Here is a 22,247-nt window from a genome sequence, read left to right on the forward strand (position 1 = left end):
TACAGTAATTAATTTTTTTCTCGTCTACTCCTGCTTGAATTCTATTGAAACGCTTAAGATTTTTTCTCAATTTCTTTCTTAAATAAATTTATGCAGGTCTTTTCAATTTTTAAAATCGATTCCATTCCTAACGTTATGCCCTGTGCCTTATTTCTCGTAAATAATCTAGCAACTAATTGTATTTTATTAGAGTACTGTACTACTTCTTCCGTACAAATAAAAAAAACCCTTTTGGGAAAATAGAGCCGACGTCACCATAATTATTAATTAATACTACCAACCAAACATGAGGAAGACTGCCAATAATGCCTAGTGCAATGCAGTAGCTATCATTTTATTCAACATGCGCCAGTTGCTACTTTTCATCTAAACTTGATTATGTTCCTGCAACGGTTGGGAGAACGTTCTCTACCAAGCCCATCCCCACGTGTTTGGCACTAACTGAATGATTCAAAATGCATTCCCTGCCAGCCAATTGCGAATGTCTCAGAACTTGATAACTGTCCAATGAATATGAATGAAAGTCGCTTATCAATGAATCATTTTATTGGCCAAGATAAAACTTTTCCTGTCATGCAACCAATTTCCTAGATTAGTTCCTGGAACAAAGATCCAATTATCGACCAAATTGATACTCGCAGTTCACTTGCCGGAAACCCTCTCACCACCTCCCCTTATGCTTTATTTCGCAGATCAAACTTTGTCATTTCGAACACCGGTCGCAGATTGGAGTCCGCTCCGGCCTCGGATCGAGTATGAATATTCAATATAGATTTACATCCAACTAGAGGACATCGGAGAAGACACACTCATCAACAAACCGAGGAAGATTGAAATTAGCTGCTGCACCACAGTTGCAGCATGAAGCATTCCAAATTGCAACGCAAGTACCACCAGCTACAGCGAAGGTACCAACAAACGGGAGGTTGTGAATATAAAATAGTTAGTGGAAATCGAGTTACGCAACTGATTTAATCGAATTAGACATGTTGCTTTGATAAGAGACATTTTCCACATCCATTTTGCCAATTTTTCCTTCCGAAGCGTGACTGCAAAAACCGTGTGTCACGTATGTGAAGGACAGAAGCGCCAGTCGTTGCAAGTGTGGAATAAACCGAAGAAGCGAACAAACAAGAATTAATTTTAGCACAAAACAAATATGAACACAAAGCCACCTCTCCAAGTTCCTAACTTCATCGGTAGTAGCACCTCATCTAGACCAAGGTTAGTCAAGAGAGGTTTTCTGATGTTGAAATTTGTTTTTCACCCCCGCTGGGTTACCCTTGACGATCACCGAAATTTTCAAAGCGGAAACTGTTGAATGTATAAACAACGTCGATGGTTGCTAACCAATCGTTCCGCGCACTTCTGTTCTACAAACTGTGAAAACTAGATCACCTATTTTAACTCACCTTGATCTAGACCACAAAGTCCCTCACTGTGCTTTTCTACTTCTTCATCGAAGGCCGAAAAAAATGAACCGGTGACGTTGTGTGGCTGCCGCCGTGCACCGAGATCGCAATGTTTTTCCGCCATTGGTAAGTGAATATTGTATTCCAACTCTGAACTCAATCCACTCCTCTTAATTATTAACTTTTTGTTTACTTCGCGTAGGGCATTTTTCTATCAAATAATTTCACTTGTAAGCACCAACCAATATGGTTCAAGTTTCTTATCCTACATTGCGAATTTCAAAAACTAATTTATTACAAAATGCATGTCAATCGCATAAAAACTGCTGCGTCACTCCCAATGATTCAGCTCATCCAGCAGGATCCTCATCGTCTTCGAACTGTTTTGGCCGTCCAGAACGGGAATTGTCTTCAACATTGTAATTACCATTCCTTCGACGATTTACCACTAAGAGCTTTTTCGCAAATGCCGCTTTGCTACCACAAAATTCGACATTTTCACAACAATAAACATCAAGGTTTATCCTGGAAACAAATAGTGATATAAACTGAATACATATTATTGATTGATTTCTAGCCTCTCTGAAACCATTGAAATTAGCTTTTCTAACAAACGTTCATAATAGGCAGATCCATCTCTTGAAAACAACCGAACTGATGTATATTCCCAACATTTGCTTTAGTTATCAAAAATTAAAAAAATACCTATCATCCAGGCTACAGTCGACAGACCAGCCGGGAAACATTTGGAAAAACTAATCATAATAATACACAATATAAAATAATACATTACTAATCACACAATCATAAGTTTAATGTCACTTTTATTACTTGCTCGTACCCCATGCTTTTCTTGGCATCTTCACGATTCTACATGCTATATCCGCTAAAACTAAATATATCGCTGTGTTATAAAAGCATATATTGTCATTTTCCCGCAGGTGTGTTTATCCTGGTGCTGGCGTACACCGCAGTCGGTTCCGTACTTTTTGTGACGCTGGAAGGAGACGCAGACGATGGCGACATGATAGAGAGTTCGGTGGCAGCGTCTAAACCATATCCTAGACACGATGTAGTTAGCTCAGATATAAGACTAAAGTAAGTAACTAACGAACATGTTTTCCAGCAACCATATCGGAAAAATATAACTTTTGGACATTTCGAATTTTTTATCAAATTTTTTATTACATAAGTAGGTATCCGTGAATTTTATTCAGATAGATGAGCAATTAAGCAATTAAAATTAATTTTGCATTTAACAAACGCTGCGGCAAAGTCAAGGGCCAAAAAATATTTTTTTAAAAACTACAAGGTATACAACCCTACGGGTTGTACTAAAGAGTGACGTAGGACTATATCCAATCATTAGATCAAAGAACTGCTTTTCTGGCATATATATGTTTATAAGAATCTGTGTGTGCCATTGTTTAAGTGAATGTTTAAAAGAGAACAACGAAATATTCAGATTCAATTCTTCATTGAATGCAATGTTGGTTTTGAAAATACGTGGACGAGGGTTCATAAGTACAACGCCTGCAACCATTGAGACATAAAGATTTCTTTTAAAAATCCCTTGTGTGCATCATAAAGGTTGAAATGATTATGCGTAGCTTGACATGTTTCAATAAATTCACTTTAACTCGCTTGTGGCCCTTGAAAGGGCCATTGGTTAAAAATAACATTAATGCCAAAGCCCGTTCATCGCAAATATGACGTGCTATTCGTATATCCTTTTCTTTTGAAATGAATGGCAACAGGCAGGTAAGTTAGCGGCGTCGATTTACTGTCTCTTGCTCCGAGAAGGTTTTACTTACAGCTTACCGCTTGTTACATAGCAGAAAATATGGCACATATGCAAAAATTTCTGTTTTATTTGTAAGAGAGTTCTTATCCTCCTACCATAGTGGTGAAAGGTCTCAAACCATCATAAAATAAATTCATGACTCAAACACCCCTTATGCCAAATTTGGTTCCATTTGCTTGATTAGTTCTCGAGTTTGGAGGTAAATTGTGTTTCATTTGTATAGGAGCCAACACACCCCCCCTCCCCCCCCCCTCCCCTCTTATGCCCTCCATAAAAATGCTCTCTTACCCCCTCCATAAAATTGCTCTATCCAACGATATATAAATTGTTCAGTTTCGTTCAGTAGTTTAGTAGTTATTACCAATTGAGATCTTTCATTCGAACGTTACACTTCTATTTTCGTTTTCACAAAGTGCTACCCAGTCCCAGTAGTGTAAACAAAGGCGTAGTCCTACGTCAAAATTTTTAGCATTTACTAAGAATATTTACTAAAGAATACGCAATATATGCTTGTCTGATTCTCAGTGGCATCCGTCAACGACACCTTAGATTTCTAATTCAACCAACAGTTCTTCGAAAACCGCATCAGTCCTACTAGTTACAAAACTTCCTACATAACAAATACTAATCTCCTCTACCCTCATCATCATAGAATTAATTAGAAATGAAGAAATAAATCGCCATATCTTGCAAAACCATAAATGTTCACGTTCAATCGACTCAAATTAAGTTTTGCTGTTTTACGCAAAATTATCTTTCGTAACTCCTCTACTCAACACATCCATTTTTAATTGCACACAAAGTTTCACCTGACGGTCGGTGCTCCAGTACCTACAGCCAGCATAGCTTGCAAAAAGTTTTAGTTCTAATTAGGATCTCCCAGTGAGCAAATTTGCTGCTGCTCAGAAATTTCGCCCTAAACCGATAATGAACATAGGCAAGGAATACAACTAAATACATCGAATGAACTGCATTTCAAGCAATTATAGTTCAGAAGAAGTTTCCTTTCTATTTTATCAGACTCGCACGTTCACAGTTCGTACACAGTTTACGTTAAAGTTTTTACGGGTATATTTTAATGTATTTTCGTAAATGTTTACTTTCTTTTGCAGAACTGTAGATCGGCTGTGGTCCATTACGGAAGACCTAAATATATTATACAAAGAAAATTGGACACGACTTGCTGCCCAGGAAGTGCAGCATTTTCAGGTACTTGATGATAAACTTTTCAATTACTTGCAACACCTTGTTATATCTCATTTCCTACCTGACTATTAAATAAACCTATTCGAACATAAATACGACGGTATAAAACGACTGTATTGGGTTAGGATGCTCTCAAGGGAAGAACCACGTAAGCTTATTTCTTCCTTCATTTCCCCTTTCAGTAATGGCATTATTTCGTCTTTTTTTCCTTTCGGTTTGTATTAAAGCGTGCATCTGTTCTCGTTTTTAAGTGCTGGGCCATGCTGCCTTTAACCTTGGGGTGTTGGCGACCACGGGAGGTTGTATATTTTCTCGCCTGACCGCCAATACTTTCCCATTAGTGTGCGAACAACCGGAAAAGTTTAGTTTAGATATGTTGAACCGATGGTGGTGATATTGCAAACGGCATCTAGAGCAGTGCAGTGTTTTATTTGCTGAGCACGATTCCGATATAAAATAAATTCAATTCTCTTTTCACGGTGGCATGTAGCGGCCAAAAATCACTTTATGAGATTTTTGGTTCCCTTATGCCACCGGAAAAATTTGTATCAACAGTCACGAATGCTTCTGGCTTCTGGGGGCTTTCGGTAGAGCTCCCGATGTCTATGCACGTCTCCTCAGACTCCCTTAACAGAGAATTCACATGATTACATAAAAGCATAAACTTTCACGCGAAATTTGATTACTAAACTAGTGATATATAAAACCGTCAAATTTCTAAATGTTAGATATTTGATAAACATTCAACTGTCGGCATTTTGCATTACTATGTAAATAACAATACCCATATGGTGATAAATTTACAACTAAAATTTGTATTTTATCGTTTTACTTTTGCCACAAAGAAAAATTTCAATTCCAAATTTATAACCAAAACACAAATGCAATCGATATGTTGACTATGTATTAATATTGCATACCATTGATTACAAGTTTCCCTCAAAATTATATTGTATTTAAAATCGCTAGCTATTCATTATTATATAAATATTGTTGAAGCAGCTCCGATAAAGCAATAAATTTGTAAATAAAGTAATAATCGCAATTTCATCTTCTTTACCACATATTCTACCCGTTCCTAGTACACACTTTTATGAAAATTCCGGATTTTTCACTTCCCACTTTTTCTCTGAATTGCTATTAAAAATTTATTGATATGAATGTTGGAAAACTAGGGATTCATATATAGACGGAATATTCAGAAACATCTGACGATCGATAACTGATGATGCGCAAAATTGCATGCATATGAAGTGATGTGACCTGACGGCTGGCTGCTAGGATACTTTTTATCAGCGCAGCGAAAAACCTTTATGTTTTCCACACATTTATCATTGGCAAATGTACGCAATAAAAAATAGTGCATTCTGGTCAATTGCTCGTAGCTGTCACCACATGAGGAGTCGTGGTCGTACAACCAACAGCAAGTGGCCATTTATTCTTCTCTATTACAATATGTATGTTTGTAACGCTTTCAGGGTCTCGCTTGAATAAAAAATAGTAGGTAGGGTACGGGAGGCTATTTCCAGCCCATTAAGCGATAGGCTGCACAATATTCAGGAATTATGTTGAAACTATATTCATTCGAGACAAGATTTTTATACCAGTTGATAGAATAAAATTTACTGAATATCGGCGTGTATTTTGGTCTTAATAAAACGCTACTGAATTTGAGTTATAGGCGCGAGAAATGATGAAGTCGCTGCGGCTAAGTTGAACCCATTTTCTATAGTGGTGTCTGTGTTTTTTAAATCCGACAGACCGAAATAGCCAGCACAGGGATTAAATGCTTTTCAAAAACAGATCAAAAGAGAGATCGATCGATAACGTGTCGCTATTGCCTACATTCCGGGCTCATTGAAGATAATTAGTTTTGCAGTGACAACAGCTTGCTGCTGGCGCTAGTGTATCATTGAATCGTTCATATACATTAGCGCCAGAAGCAAGTGGTGGTCACTCAAATACTAGCTATGTCAACACGATAGAAAAGTTTCAGGCGTTTCATGCCTCACATATTGGTAGTAGTGTAAATAACGCATGCTGGAATTAAAAACAAAATGCTGCTAATGGCTAATGAATGAAAATTGATTTATATTTTCATATCAGACGGGAATTTTTGTGTTCTTCCGTGATAAAAAAGAAGTAGAATTGTGCTGTGATACCACATTCACAGCTGTTTAGTTTCTGCAATAAGTAAACGTGATCATAATTGTGTGTTTTCCAAGCCATCATCAAGAGCGGATACGCGTAAGCGATTGCTGCTGGTTTTTCAGCCTGATTACGTGCCAGTGGAAACACAGTGGTATTGATGTTTATTGAACAAAATATAGCAAATTACTTACATTTTTATGAAAATAGTTATATGTTATAAAGCTTATGAGTGCTACATTCGTTTCAGTATTGTTATATAGCGGCAAAGTTTTTATTTCGGAAAGCGCGACAAAAAAAGGTAATGTATGCCGAATTTAGCAGCGTGCTGGGAATACCCTCCCGTACCCTATTTGTTGAAAATGCTCAATGTTTTTTATCAATTGCTCCATTTGGTGATAATTAGAATTTTTTAAATTGTTAAAAGTTCTTAGTCGCTTCTTTTATGCCATATAATTTACCTATCTTCGCAGAGAATTCTATACTAAGCTGTGAAGCTCAGGCCACACCTTAACTAATCTATACTTTGCAACATTCTTTGTAAATTAACATATCTATAAAGTGTGCAACGATCAAAATTTAGTAGACTTAAACTTGACGCATTTCTTTTAATCGTGCAAAAGCCCTATATCAGCCCTACTATACTGCTAGTACTGTACCAAACTAAAAGACGAGACAACACTGTAAGCTAAAAGTATTTAGATAAAGTCCTTCAACACTTCCAAAGTAACAATCAAATTATATCTCAGACAACAACAGGTAATAAAAATACATATTGTAGAAGCACTGATGAAGCTCCGAATCGGAATCGAAAAAGCGCCCAGAAACGAAAGAGGTAGAAGATACGCAATAAGAAACTGAGAAGAATAAAGCGTCGATGGAGAAAGAATAAGCGGGAGTTTGCCTGAAACCGATTCCAAGTATTCTCTTGTCCGGTAGCCAAGAGTGTAAACCAGCCCCGTGGCAGCGAAGATGGGAGTCTCCACACTGCTGTGTGTTTTCTCTACCCGATAATTACAGTACGGGTCATCAACAGCAGCCGCTCGACTACAAACGCTGCTTGCCCTTGCTGGCGCTGTCGTCGCAAATGAAAGCAGTCCCGAACAAACGCTAACGGTGGACAGTAGTTGTTGAAGTTCAGTGGCTTGCCGTCCCACGATAAAGCCTGTTTAGCAAAGTTTCACGAGTTAACTCGGTTGTGAGCTACGGTTCTCCAATTCCTCGGACACTGAATACTCTTCGCCAGATCTCGCTTCACCTGGTCTAACCATCTTGCTTGCTGCGCTGCTGGTTGTTTTGTTCCTACCGGATTTGAGGCAAACACCATCTTTACAGAGTAGTTGTCTGGCATTCTTGCAACATGCCCTGTCCATCATATCCGTCCAGCTTTAACCACCTTTTGGATCCTGGGTTCATCATAGAACTGTGCGAGTTTATGATTTATCATCCGCCTCCATACTCCGTTCTCCTGTACGCCGCCGAAGATCGTTCTTAACACTCGCCTTTCAAAAATTCCGAGCATTGTTCATGTTTCATGACTGTAGAGTACAACCGATCTAATGAGCATCATGTACAGGGTACACTTTGTACGGGGGCTTAGCCTGTTCGATCGAAATTGCTTGTAAAGCCCATAGTAAGTACGACTTCCGCTGATAATACGCCTCCGATTCTTACGGCTGTAGTCCTCGGTACTACTGGGGCTGTGCACGTTGGTGATGTCTATGTTGAAGAACCGACCCTTGATTCTCAACCTGCAAATCGAGAAGTGACTGGCCACCACCCAACCACCCGAATTGCGTCGCATCTCGCCCATCACCATGGAAGCTGTATCCAGGTCGTGTTTGTTGCCGCAGCTCTGGTAGATAATATGTCCATCGTTGAATCCATAGTCCTTTTTTGTCGCGTTGGTCTATTCCGATTGTTCAAATCCGAATTTACTTGTTCTTCGTTCATTACTTAACAGTTTTTCGTGGTGGCCCAGCTTCAAAGTCCATTTTAGATAGCCCGGTATGGGTGTTGTGGTTGTGTTTTCGATCCATGTGCCGTTTGCTGGGAGAACTTCAATCTTCCTCATTTTCAATTGTTCGACTTTCGTTTGCGGTCTCCTTTTCGCCTGGAGGCATGGGCGTAGCGACGGGGGGGGGTTGAACCCCCAAACCGAAAATTTGTTCTATACTTTTTAGCTTGAAATTTCATAGCCAGCTGTTTAGAGCACAGGAATATTTACGGTCCATGTTGTACGATCCTCGTCGTCGTCAGCAGCAGCTTTGAGCCGGGTTAGTTCTTACTGTTTTAAGCTCTATTCAACTCGATATTGGGTTACTCGTCGCTCATTTCCCAGGCGTCTCTGAAGTCGCAGTTTATTTTATTTAAAAAATAAAAAATGTCACTTTAGAACTGAACGAGCCATCTCGCACGTTTAGTCCCTCTGTTCTGGGTGCCGGTGGGGTTGTTGTGAAAAACTGTTTTCCTTACGACCTGTCCGGTACACCGTGACTTACCGATTTTCGCCAAATGCACGTCTCCCCAAGCAGTATCTATTTATTTATTAACTTTTTTCAATGAGGCTTTCAACCAGTGGTTGGTTCGCCCCAAAAGCAGTATCTATTACCCTTGATTCATACACCTCCGCTGCTCTTAGCTTTCAGCTTGTACTCCTCCAAATGTCGTCCGCAAAGGCGCGTATGCCCTGCATCATTATTGTCAAATCTATAAAAACTATCGGTCTAGTAGGGGGTTCGTACGGCGGCTTATGCCTTTTGATCGTAGCGTTTTGCGAAGGGCAAAGCAGCTTCAATGTCCTGTTTGAATACGCCGCTTGTTTTATCTGAGATTGAGTTGGACGGAATCTATTACTGGATTCTCTGCGAGACAAATAGCTTTGTTAAATGTAAGAAGATTAGAACAATGTAACGTCCGTATGAATAGAATACTGTTGTCCGAGATAGTTTAGTTGCGTAATATAGATGGTCAATTACGATCATGCGATGTTTTATTCTGCCGAAAATTTGTCCTGTTTCGCTGTCCATTGAAAGCTGATACTATTCGTCTTCTGGCCCACAGGATAAGTTCAAAGATAGTGGGTATCGTACTTTCGTCTGCGGATTTGTGCTGTCCGTAATTGGTGAGAAGCAACATCACTTGTGTTGCCCACGGCTATCAGCCATGCCACATACGCGAACTCATCTACCACTTTTGGTTCGTCGCCGTCAACGATTACCGTCCGCGAAAAAAGCACGTTCGTTTCGTATGAGCTTCTGTCATTCATGTATGTAATCTTCAACGCGTTTATTTTAGGCCGAATCCTCCTAGCCACCGCTTTCAGTTTAGCGCAAATGGCCTCTGCAGTGGCAAAGTTTCTGGTTTTAATATCAAAGTCACCTGCGTAGCCAAGAAGTTTGCTGCCTTTTCTGAAAATCACACCACCGGTTTCGAAATCTGCTCGTCGGATCACTTCAAGACCGAAGTTTAAAATCTTACAAGATAAGTTGTTAGCAGCACCTTCACTGCGTCTCGAAGAGACTTGATCCGATGGACTCTAACAGCCTCTCCCAACCGAGATTCGAACATACGACTTATCTCAATGCCAACTGGGAGGCAAAATTTTAACATTTGGTTTCTATCATTTCAATATTATCTTTTTAGTCAAAAGAACACTCAATTTCAACCAAAATAGCTTAACCAAATAGACCCCCCCCCTAGGAAACATTTCTGGCTACGCCCATGCCTGGAGATGTACGACTACCACCTTATTTTCCACCATCTTTTCAATCTCACTTACGTTCGCTGCTTTAAAACTACTTTTAATTAAATATTTCAAGTAGCTTTGACATTGTTTCAGGTTTATGAGCGATCTTTTGGCATCAGCAATCAAGATGCTTACTGCGGAGTTTCCACCTATTTAGAGTCCCACGCGAAAATTATTAGCGTGGTAATTTTCAGCGTTTACCACACATGTTTACTATTTAGCAATTTGAACAATCAGTTTTTCGTTATTGCCTCCCCACTGCACCCCTCCTTGCTTGAAAAGCAGGGGTTTCAGTGTATTTAGTAAGTACAGGATAATTATTATTAAAAAACGGATTTGCGTAGGACTCGTAAAATTGCTTCAAGGTACAATATTATGCGGATTTTCTGTTTGAGTACGACTTTATCTAGATCTCGCTGTGAACGGTCGTTATTTCCAATCCTACTCGGTAATTCAGGCGTTTTGGAATCACCTCGCATTTTCTACATTTTAGTAGGAATTTTATGCGGTTATCTGTAAACATGTGCACTACTACAATAAGTATTGCAGGCATCTGATGATAATCGAAGAATAGTGGACTGAAGCGTCACGCGTAAAAAAGGATTTTAACGTAGTCATCATTTCACCGAAAATAATCAAGTTACAGTTACCAAACCCCCCAAAAGAAGTGGTTCGAGATATTTATCATGCAGGTGGAGAAATGAAAGTAATTGCGTGATAGTCACCTGCAGAATCCATCAGCGTCGGCTCTGGAGCTGCCGGGACTGACGGATTATCCTAAAAGAGCTGTGGTGTGACTAATTGAGGGGTTCAAGGAAACTCTCAGTGCTGTCCGCAAGGCGCAGGCATAACGTTGGAGTTGAACTCTTGATCGTCAATTGCGGTTGAGGTTCATTCGGAAAGTCAAGGCTGATCTCAGCATCACGGGATTGTGTGTTTGGCGTATACACTAAATACTGACCGCTGTACTATACGGCGAATCCGTCACGGAATGGCTACAAGTGTTACCAAGCAAGTGGGAAGCCCAATAGAAGCATGAAACAATAAACAAAGGTTAGAATCCGGTCTCGTGGGCTGTGCGGCCGAACACATGCATCGCGTTTCGTTACCACCCGGCTCGATGATGAATAAGCTTCAGAGAAGGCCGATTTCAGGAGTTAAATTCTTCATTCTCTGGCTCGCGGTAGGGATTGTAGCAGATTCGAGATTGGTTGTGGGAATTGGTTAGTGATAAAAGGTCATGACTTGGCAAGGGATCTGTTTCATTGGCATCCGTGTAAAAACCAGTGTTTTGTGACGGATAAGCTACACAGGGGTAGGTGTCTCACCAGACGGATTTTGCCCTTCATTAAGTCCCATGATAGCCTACCGCAGTTTGAACATGCATGCTACAATGGACAATGGACTTCATTTCATCTCAAAAGAGATGAGTGCATCAAATTGTCCCCAGGTTCGTCCAGTATTGAAATACTGGGGGATAATGATACGGAAGCAGAAAATGAAGAGAACAGTCTCCAGCGGCCTTGATCAGATGAGAAGTCCGAGGTGCCGTGGCCGGGTCGTAACTGGGGAGGATGTGCACCGGCTGACGAGCGGTGTCAGCAGTAAGCTTTTTCATGCCATGTAACTTAATTTCTTATGTTTCATCCTTAAAAACTGTTTCGATTAAAATATTAATCAATGCGGGACACTTTCCGGGACGCCTAGTAATCCGGGACAAGCCATCCAAATCCGGGACGTCTAGTCAGCCTACCTTAAATGCCTCTTTGGGAAAATATACGGCTACTTTACTGCTTATCGGCTGGGAGAGGCTGTTAGAGTAAATAGGACCGTAGCACTGACCCCGCACTGTCCTGTATTCTAACAGCTGGTTGCGAAGTCTGTCGTATAAAAAACAGAAGGTCAAATTTCGATAACGGAATTAGCACCCAGGCTTTGCTTTTACTTTACTGCTAACCCTCTTATAGTGCTGACAATGCTAATTTACAGCTAATTATCAACAAGAAGAATTAGAATAGAATTTTGGATGCTAATTTACTCATATACAGCAAAGCCAAAATGCTCATATACAGCAAAGTGCATTATAAAATGTCATATGCCGATAAGCGATTGATTTATTGCTTATGCTAATGCTTATTGGTTACCTGGTTCTCTGCTGACAACGAATAAAGGACATTAAATCATCGACTTAAACTGTTTTCTGTAAGCGTTTTTGGTTCCATCATTTCCTCGATGTTGCCCATTAGAGCTTTAAGTTTGAAATATTTGGTAGAGTAAAACGCCTTTCAGTAGATGTTTTAGTATCTTGTAGTAACGTATAAAAATAATTTGAAACTATAAATAAGCGCACTAATTCACCCAGTTGCGTATTATAGGCACAGTTAAAAATCTGTCCAACTCACGTTTCGTATTGATTTATTCAGCCTACTAAAATACTCCTAGGGCCTCTATACAAACCGGAATACCGGATAAATTGCCAAAGGCTCTATAAAATAGTTCTGATCTTATGTATATCTTTATAACAAACGGTATGATTTCACTATATTTAGTTCCCATGCACAATCAAGATATAGTATAACAATAAACAACCTCCACCGGATCTGTGACGGATCGTCGGATAAGAAAATACTGGAACCATTGCTCAGTGCAATTTTTATTGCCAATATATCCAGCCGATAGCCCTCGGGTTGATGATAGTGTATGTAGCCACTGCGAGCGTGCAGGGAAAAACATTGTCCAATAAATTTATCTCTTCTCTAGTAGTATTCCTACCATCCATTCGTTGCGCCCAGTGCAATGCGGTACGCTATAAACTCTCATCTGGGCTTTCCGTTTGTTTCCATGCTTTTCAGGACACCATCTTGAGAGCGGTACGGGCATCCAGATCGCAGCAAGTAGCCAACACTCAAAATAACACCAAACCCTACAAGTGGACCTATGCCTCCGCATTTCTGTATTCGTTGACTCTGATCACCACTATAGGTAAGTAGAGAAAAAGTTTTTTGTGACCTGCATTCAAACACATTTCCCAATAAGTGTTTCATTTGAATAGTGCTTTATTCAGCAGTTATCTTGCTAAAATCCGAGATTTTTTTTTTTTTGAAAATTGTCACATATCCTAAAAACTTCTAAATCAACTCTTCTTAAAACATCACCAATTATCAATAAATTATGGGTAGATTAAAAACATGAAGCTAAAAAAAATTTGTTTTAATAGGCCCATTCCTATAAATTACAATCGCATATTTCATGAATTCCCTCATAAAATGTACTCAGTCTGCTTTTTCATGTAATTTTTCCTCGGGAAAATCCTACCTATGTTTCTGTTTCTTCTGCTAACTATGAGAATACATTGCCTCTTCTTTCCATCAAATGTCAAGCTCGTGGGTAAGGAAAAGGAAATACTCGAGAAAGTAAAACAAGTACCGGAACGCGTAGCAGCATTTTTAATGAAATGGAAAACTGTGAGGCTATAAGAATAGCAATTCTTTGCATAAGAAGCTTATCCCGAGTTTTCCTACATGATTCTCGACAAACACACACTCGATGTCTACACCCATCAACTCCTGTGTCGTACTATGGCACAGTAACTGACGGAATAAACTGCAGCGTGAGCTACTAATGTAAAGCTAGGTGATGGAATCTATGGATTTTAACCGATCCATTGTAATGCACGGTTGCATTTCACGTACTCGCTCTTCAATGTAGAAGAAAAATTAATTATGTTGGAACGCCATGATGATACATACTTGACCGTGCAGAATTATCTTCTTTCACGAACCAAGGGAGTATTGTGCAACTTGACATGATTACACAAACTTTTGAAGTATCATCATTATATATAAATATTCAAAAGCTATTTTTATATTTGAAACAGACCAGATTGTGAGATGTTTCTTCAAATTAATTTTTACAAATTTATTCAAACTTATTTGAACTGATAACACAGAAGAGGACAGATAACATCTGCAAACTAAGAATCGTTCACAGCTTGAAGTTAAATCAAAAATTTAAAATTAAACTGCATTGGGATAAACCACATTGATCTGCCTTTGCCCTTGTAATAGTACCTACAAGTGAATTAAAAATTTCGATGGGTGTTGATACAGCCTGCGGCCTACATGTATGCTTTAATCAAACCATTTAATTTAAAAAAACGTGCCTAGAGCTCTTTTGAATGACTTTAAATGAATGTTTGACCAAGCTCGTACGTCAGAGCTTGAACCAGGAGGAGTCATGTTCCGCGATTTATTTCACCGCAATATAAGCTAATTTTCATTGATTTTGGTAGAACGGCTTAAAAGCTCACCACCCCCGCTCCAAACGAAAACACCGGCTACGGCTTCGTGTTTGGCACTAATTAACATATCGTAAACCAGCAGTGCCGCATTCAGACATAATGTTGATTGCTTATGCACGCGGGTAAGCCACATCCACGAAGCTGCCATTTACATGCATCGTGATACAATTCTGCAAATCGACAAAAAAGTTTCGCCAACAACATTTTCATCACGAAACACATTTAAATGATATTTCATAGCAACTCTATGATGTAAACTTAAATTTGTATTATGGCTATCGGGTGTTTGCACCAATTGTTGACTCGAGTGTTCCTCGCAATGTTTGGAATATGTGTGCCTTACCTATCTTGCCTATTTCATTACTTATCTAATAAAATGTTTCATTTTACCAGCAGAGTGGTGAAGTTTAATCGTAGCAACTAGTTCGAACTGGTTTCCTGGTGCTCTGAGTTCAGAATATTCAACAAAGGTCCATAACCTTTACTGAGAACGTACCAATGCGGAGCAAACTTTTCGTGCAACCGCTGATATTGTGCAGTATCCAACAAAACCGCAAGAACTATTCTGTAGTGAGCTTATGAGGAAAACACGTTTAATTTTTTTTTTTCGCTAGTTTCAATTTATGCTACCAAGTAATCAGCTGAGAATTTTCATCCAACTGCTGATGCTATACAGACAATATTAATCTAGTGTCAGCCAATCAAGCCAATTGTAGTTTTAATGAGCTTTGTTGCTGACTGTAATTTTTTGTACCTGAAACTAATCTTGATTTGTTTATTTATACAAAACTAGCTGACCACCAAAAACTATCAATAGTGCGAGTGTTGCCGGCGGCCTGCCGTCGGAAGCGCCAGCCACTGCGGGGGGCAGCCCCCCGTAGATATCACCTCTATCTAGGTTTATTTATTTTCCTAGATCTACTGACCTCTATTACTTTTCTTCAGTTGGGTCACCCCTGCGAAATGGTACTTTCTACGAAAAGATTTTGTAATGATGGCAAATATTTAAATGCTATTCGCTTTATTTTTTTCAGGCTAAGCAATGGGAGGAGTTGTTTTCTATTTTACTGTGAGGAAAATTTGTATATTAAAGCACCCATGAACTCCCCAGAAACTTGCAAAACTCAAGATTGTGACAAAGGTCATCCTAGATTCACGATTTATGTGCAACACAATTTAATTTGTGGCAATACGAAGTATGTCGGGTCAGCTAGTTGCCTATAAAAACACCCACATGCTACATTTGGTTCCATTTGCTTGATTAGTTCTCGAGTTATGTAGAAATTTGTGTTTCATTTGTATGGGAACCCCCCTCTTAGTGCGAGGAGGGGTCTCTAACCATCATAAGAACCTTCCCTGGCCCCAAAAACCCCTATATGCCAATTTTCACGCCGATCGGTTCAGTAGTTTTCGATTCTATAAGGAACATACGGGCAGACAGACAGAAATCCATTTTTATAGGTATAGATTTGTATGGGAGCCCCCCCTCTTAGTGTGGAGAGGGGTCTCTAACCATCATAAGAACCTTCCCTGGCCCCAAAAACCCCTATATGCAAATTTTCACGCCGATCGGTTCGGTAGTTTTCGATTCTATAAGGAACATACGGACAGACAGACAGACAGAAATCCATTTTTATAGGTATAGTATAGGTAGATAAGATTAATTATCAAAAATCAATTATTCACATATCGATCTGCCCTAATTTTTCAAAGATTAAGCGACATACCTACGGCCCACTTCTTGATCTTGAACTATCATATTTTATACAATAAAGAACCACAAAATGGCCCTATTATCTGACTATTGCCAACTTTAGGTTTCAAATAAACTAGACGCAAGCAACACTGCAAAGACAAACGACGTGTTTGTGTCTCGAGAAGATGTTGTACCATAAAACGAGTATAAGTACGCGATGAAAAGTACACAATCACGTCCCTGTGCATGATATACGTGTAATTCCATGAGGTAGTAGAATGTTACTAGGCAATTTCGAGACCTTATGTGAGCACATAGCTTTCGCCGGTACTACGGTAATATATCTTGCTTTTTTTACCACCGAAATATTCTCTGGTGTGGAAAACACAACATTCGTCGATTCCGACTTGTCTGTTCGCCAGTCCTTGTGTTGCCCACAGAATAACGATTATACATATGGGCAACGCGAACAAAAAAAACCTGCAGAAAGCGGAATGTTGATTAAAATTTAATTTAATTCACATCTGAGACCTACCGGTGTCGCTGTTTGTGATATCAATGTGGAGGAAAATTTCAGCAGTAAGGTTTTCGAAATTATCGCTTGGTTATAGGCTGTCATGGTTTCTGACCCCAGAATTAAATTCTCTCATTTTACGTCAGTCACTGAAACATAATTAGCCTATCCAGTCCAGCCACAACATACTAATGGAAGTTTTGTTTGTTGATTCTACCAAAAAAAACAGATATGATTTTATTTCACTACATGAAACACTGTTTGATACGGTTTGAAGTTATCAAGTAACTTTTGTAATAAAAAGTGAAATAAGAATTTGAATATGCGAACATCGATTTCATGGTAAATTTTGACATAGCTCGACGTTGCAGTGTTACAAGGGATATGTGAGATAATGACTCAACGGTACAAACATTCACAGATGTTTTTTTGATTTTACTACCACTAGAAAAGCGCCATCTCTTGAAAAGCAACGGTTTGTATGGTGTCCTATTGGAGCGGCAGCATTGTTTTCAAGGAACGCGAAAATTTTACAAAAAACTGAACGCATCTGGCAAAAGCTTTGTGTCGAGAAACGAAATGTGTCGTGATAAGAGTGGCAGTATTTTGACAAACGATCGTGAGATGGCCGGAATATGTAAGCAACACTTTGGCGAACACCTGAATGGCGCCTAGGTGGAGAGCCATGGCAGCGAGGAAAGCGATTTCAACGGTACAACAAACGAGGAAGTTGTGCCAGCCTCAACAATAGATGAAGTCAAGGAGGCCATCATGCAACTAAAGAACAATGAACCGCCTGGAAAATATGGCATCAGAGTGGAGCTCATTAAAATAGGCCCAGAAAAGCTGGTTAACTGACGAAAAGCTAGACTGTGAGAACTTTCGTGTTAATGCCCCCAGACAAAGCGCTGTGCTGGCAAAGAGTGAACATGTGCATTCCCTAGCCTCCACATGGTGCCGGCTGGGGTACGTAACCTCGGTTATTGTACGTTAACAGGGAATAGGGCGCAATGGCTCCCGCCAACCTTTGGATGGCAGCTCTGTCAGCGAGATAAGGGCTTTTGGCTAACAACCTACTGTCCCGAAAAATAAAAAGTTAACGAAAATGAAAGAATAAATCATTCTAGATCATTGGCAACGACCTTTAGTGTGAAAACACGGACATGAATCAGAACAAGGAATATACTGACCCTAACACAACAGGATATGCTGGCTTAACTTGTAAGGGAAGCTGACCGCCTAAATCCTGGGGCTGACCGAGGTCCGCTGGCCTGGTACTAGCGAACACAAGACATCATCCGGGCAAGTCTTGCTCTACTCTGGCATACGAGATAAAAATGCTACTCAAGAAAGAGGAGTTAGATTTCTACTGAGGCCAGGTGCACATGCGGCCCAGATGAAACGGGAACCGATAAACGAAAGATTAATAGTTTCCAGATTCAGAACACGGGTTAACAACAATAACAACATAGTCGTTGGTGGATGGCACTTTTCCCACAGACCAGTACATAAAGCCACGTGGGTTTCCCGCGACCACATCTGCATCAACCGAAAATGGCGAAGGAGCCTGCTTGATGTACGCAACAAACGCAGCGCTGATATTGCCTACGACTACCATCTTGTTATCGCTGAGATACGTTTGCGCGTCGCACGTGTCCAACGACGGAAGGAGAAAGTTGAATGCCGTTACGACGTCCGCCGATTGGAGAATCCTGAGGTGAAAAGGACCTTTGTCGAACAGCTTCAATCTCGAGCCTCGGAGTTGCCACCTGGTGAAACCGTCGAAGAGCAACGAACCGGCATCAAGAACGCCTTCATCACGACCAGTGACGAAACCCTCGGTAAAGCGCGCAGCGGGCGAAGGGAGTGGATTTCGGATAAAACTTATGGAGTAAGATCGACAAGTGGAGAGAGGTGAAAGCCGGCATTGAGCGAGCGCAAACTAGATCGGCTAAGACAGCTGCCCGTCAACGATACCCCGAACTGGAGAGGGCTGTTAAACAAGTTTGTAGATGGGACAAAAAAACCTGGACTACCTCTCTAGCCGAACAAGGAGAAACCGCAGTCGCCAATGGTGATATCCGTTTATTGTACGATATTTCTCGCCGCCTTAGTGGTGCTAGGATGAATACAAAGATGCTGCTAAAGGTCAGAGTCGGTCATCTACTGATTGACTGTACAGAACAGCTTAAACGATGGACTGAACATTTTTAACAACTTTTCCGAGTTTCAAATGTCAGAGACCAACAAACCCAACAGCGTTTGACGCCAACAGTTCGTCGAATTAATCGCGTCAACTTGGAGGAGAAATCGCTGAATGAAATAGAAGCAGCTATCAAGAATATAAAATCCAATAGAGCGCAACGCACAATCGATAGACTGTATTGCATCCGAAATGCTCAAAGCTGACCCGTCTTTGTTTCCGGTGGACTCATTGGCGGAACTAGCGCTCATTTCTAGGGGGGCTACAGCCCCCGGCATTTTTTCGACCATTTTATTTCCTTGGCATATTAAAATTAAGTGTACATTGATGCATGGGAACTTCAAGTAGTGATGCATATAAAAATTACTCTCAAGTTTTTATTATGTAAAGTTATCTAACTATAGTTTTTTCTCAAATTTAAAAATCCAGCTTAATTTTTCTAGGGGGGGGGGGGGGGGCTAAATGTCTCCTAGTACCCCGTAGGTAGGACGTAGATCGTAGGACAGTTGTGAGACTTCAAGAGAGGAAGAAGTTGCTTTTGGAGACACTTTTTTAAATACACCTGTCCATTCATGGTATCTGTGGTCACGAAAGGTGTGCTCCGTTTTCCACATAAACGAATTGCTTGCCAAAATAAAGAATTTTTTTTGCAAACTTCGACATCTTCTGGTTCCGTATGTTCAGTGGAACATTAAACTTATCCTTTCCAGTGAAATACTGGTTCGCCGGAATCTGGTCGCAGTCCGCTTTCAGGTAGGTCTCGTCGTCCATAACACGGATTTTTGCGACCGTATTCTGTTTTTCGTCACGGTTTGGTGCCTTCTGAACCTTGAATGTACGAAATCCTGCTCTATTTTTCACCTTCTGCACGAAACTTTTGCTCAGATTCAGTTTTTTTGCCACATCTCGAACGGAAGAGTTTGGTTTTCGATCGAAGGCCCCAACTACACGCTTGTGATTATTAACACTATACGGACAACTTTTTTCTCCGCATCTTGACTTATGATCGACAGTCAGACATCCTTCAAACCGTTTTATGACATAAGAAACCGCAAAATTTGCGATTTTCAACTTTTTGCTGATAGCACGATGTGATTCTTATTTTCGTTGTACTTGTGCAGAATGTTTTCACGAACGAGCTGTTCTATCGACGCCATTTTACAGATCTTTGCGCACCTGATGAAAAGACTCACACAGTGTAAACAATGCACTTTCAACTTTCTCCATGCAAAATTTCAATAAATTTTACCCAACGGTTCAAAAGTTAGAGCAATTTGAATGTGACCGGATCCAGGAGAAGATCGACGCTACTCTCCGGTGGTAGCAAGCTGGATTCCGTGCTAACCGATCATGTGTAAACCATATCAAAACGCTCCACATTATTTTGGAGCAGATCAACGAGTTCCAGGACTCTCTTCTGCTGGTGTTCGTTGACTTCGAAAAGACGTTCGGCCGACTCAACCACGAAAACATCTGGGACGCACTTAGGCGTAAAGCAGTTCCAGATAAGCTAGTCCATATCATCGAGGCTCAGTACGAGGCTTTCTCGTGCAAGGTTTTGCACAACGGCGTCGTGTCCAACCTTATAAGGATTACTGCTGGCCTGAGACAGGGCTACATTTTATCATCACCGCTTCTGTTTCCCATCGTTATGGGTGAGATATTAGTTGGAGCAATTGATAGTAGACCAAATCAGGGATTGCCTTGGAATCCTATAACGATGTAGTAAACACTAAGTCCATGGTAGTGGACACTAACAATCCCACCAACTTCACAGTAGCGGAACAACAAGTTGAGCAGGTAAACGCCTTTCAATATCTTGGTAGCCAGACAACGCCCGATGGTGGTACCAAGACTGATATAGCCACACGGATCAGGAAGGCCAGGGGTGCCTTTGCAGGTCTGCGAAACATTTGGCGCTCAAACCAGATCACTCTACGTACGAAACCCCGAATCTTTAATTCAAACGTTAAATCCGTACCGCTGTATGCCTGCGAAACGTGCTACATCGCAGCGGAGACAACGCAAAAACTGCATGTATGTATTATTCGGTGCCGTGCGATATATCCTTCGTGTTTGGTGGCTTGACAACTGGATTTCCAATGAGGAACTGCATCGTCGATGTCATCAACGGCTGATAGCAACCGAAATTCATTAACGTAGGTGGAAGTGGATCAGACAAACCTTGAGGAAAGGAGCGAACGAAATATGCAGAGAAGCACTAGACTGAAATCCGCAAATACAGCGTAGAAGAGGCAGACCCTGAGGCTCATGGCGACGCAGCTTAACCAACGACATCCGAGCTGAAGACGAGAACCTATCCTAAGTAAGTAAAGTAACAAAGCACTGTCCCAAAATCACTTTCCACCGTCTATCACCAATTGTGAAGAGATTTGTGGAAATTTATCAAGCCGGCTTCGGCAAAGGACAGTCAACAACGAATTAAATATATATACTGCGGCAGTAAATAGAATGTACCCAAGCATCAGTTGATTGTTGACTTCAAAGCTGCATATGATACCATCGACCGAAATGAGCTATGGACAATCATGGACGATAACGGTTTCGTGAAAGTGATATTTGTTCATGCCTGCTGTTCAAGATAGCGCTACAAGGTGTTATTACCCAAGCGGATATCAACACGATCTGCAAAAAATCAAGTCAATTCGTCTTTGCCGATGACATGGATATTATCGGCAGATCATCTGTGACGGTGGCTGAACAGTACAACAGACTAAAGTGCGAAGTAAAGATGATTGAATAAAAGGTAAATGCGTCTAAAACAGTACATACTAGCCGGCGGAACTGAGGCCAACTGACGCTGTTTGGTGTAACGATCGGCAACAATGAGTTCGAGGTAAATGATGAATTTTTCTGGTAACGGCAGATAATAACGCAACTCGTGAGATTTCGAGGTGTATTATCAGCGGAAGTCGTTCTCATGCAGCTGTGGTCGAACAGACTAAGCCCCTGCACAAAGTGCACAATGTACAAGACGCTCATTAAACCGGTTGTTCTCAACGGGCATAAAACGTGGACAATGCTCGAGGAAGACCTGCGAGTGCTCGGAGTTTTCGAAAGACGACTGCTAAAAACGAGTACTACGGCGGCGTATGGAGGCGAAGCATGAACCTCGAACTCGCACGACTCTATGGCGAACCTAGTATTCAAAAGGTGGCTAAAGCTGGACGCAGACGATGGGTAGGGCATTTTCCA

At 40.6% G+C, this 22,247-nt stretch overlaps 1 protein-coding gene across 1 annotated transcript in view; it reads left to right on the forward strand.

Moving 5' to 3' along the window:
* The first annotated feature begins 1,159 nt into the window (after nt 1–1,159).
* The window catches only part of LOC128737679 (TWiK family of potassium channels protein 7-like), a 28,678-nt gene continuing 7,590 nt past the window's right edge, over nt 1,160–22,247 (forward strand). The window contains exons 1-5 of the mRNA XM_053832370.1: nt 1,160–1,224; nt 1,423–1,538; nt 2,354–2,510; nt 4,329–4,425; nt 13,171–13,300. Coding sequence (XP_053688345.1) covers nt 1,160–1,224; nt 1,423–1,538; nt 2,354–2,510; nt 4,329–4,425; nt 13,171–13,300 — 565 coding nt within the window. The remainder of the gene's footprint in view (nt 1,225–1,422; nt 1,539–2,353; nt 2,511–4,328; nt 4,426–13,170; nt 13,301–22,247) is intronic.

The sequence above is a fragment of the Sabethes cyaneus genome, chromosome 2 (genome assembly GCF_943734655.1).
Source record: "Sabethes cyaneus chromosome 2, idSabCyanKW18_F2, whole genome shotgun sequence".
Classification (NCBI taxonomy): Eukaryota; Metazoa; Arthropoda; class Insecta; order Diptera; family Culicidae; genus Sabethes; species Sabethes cyaneus.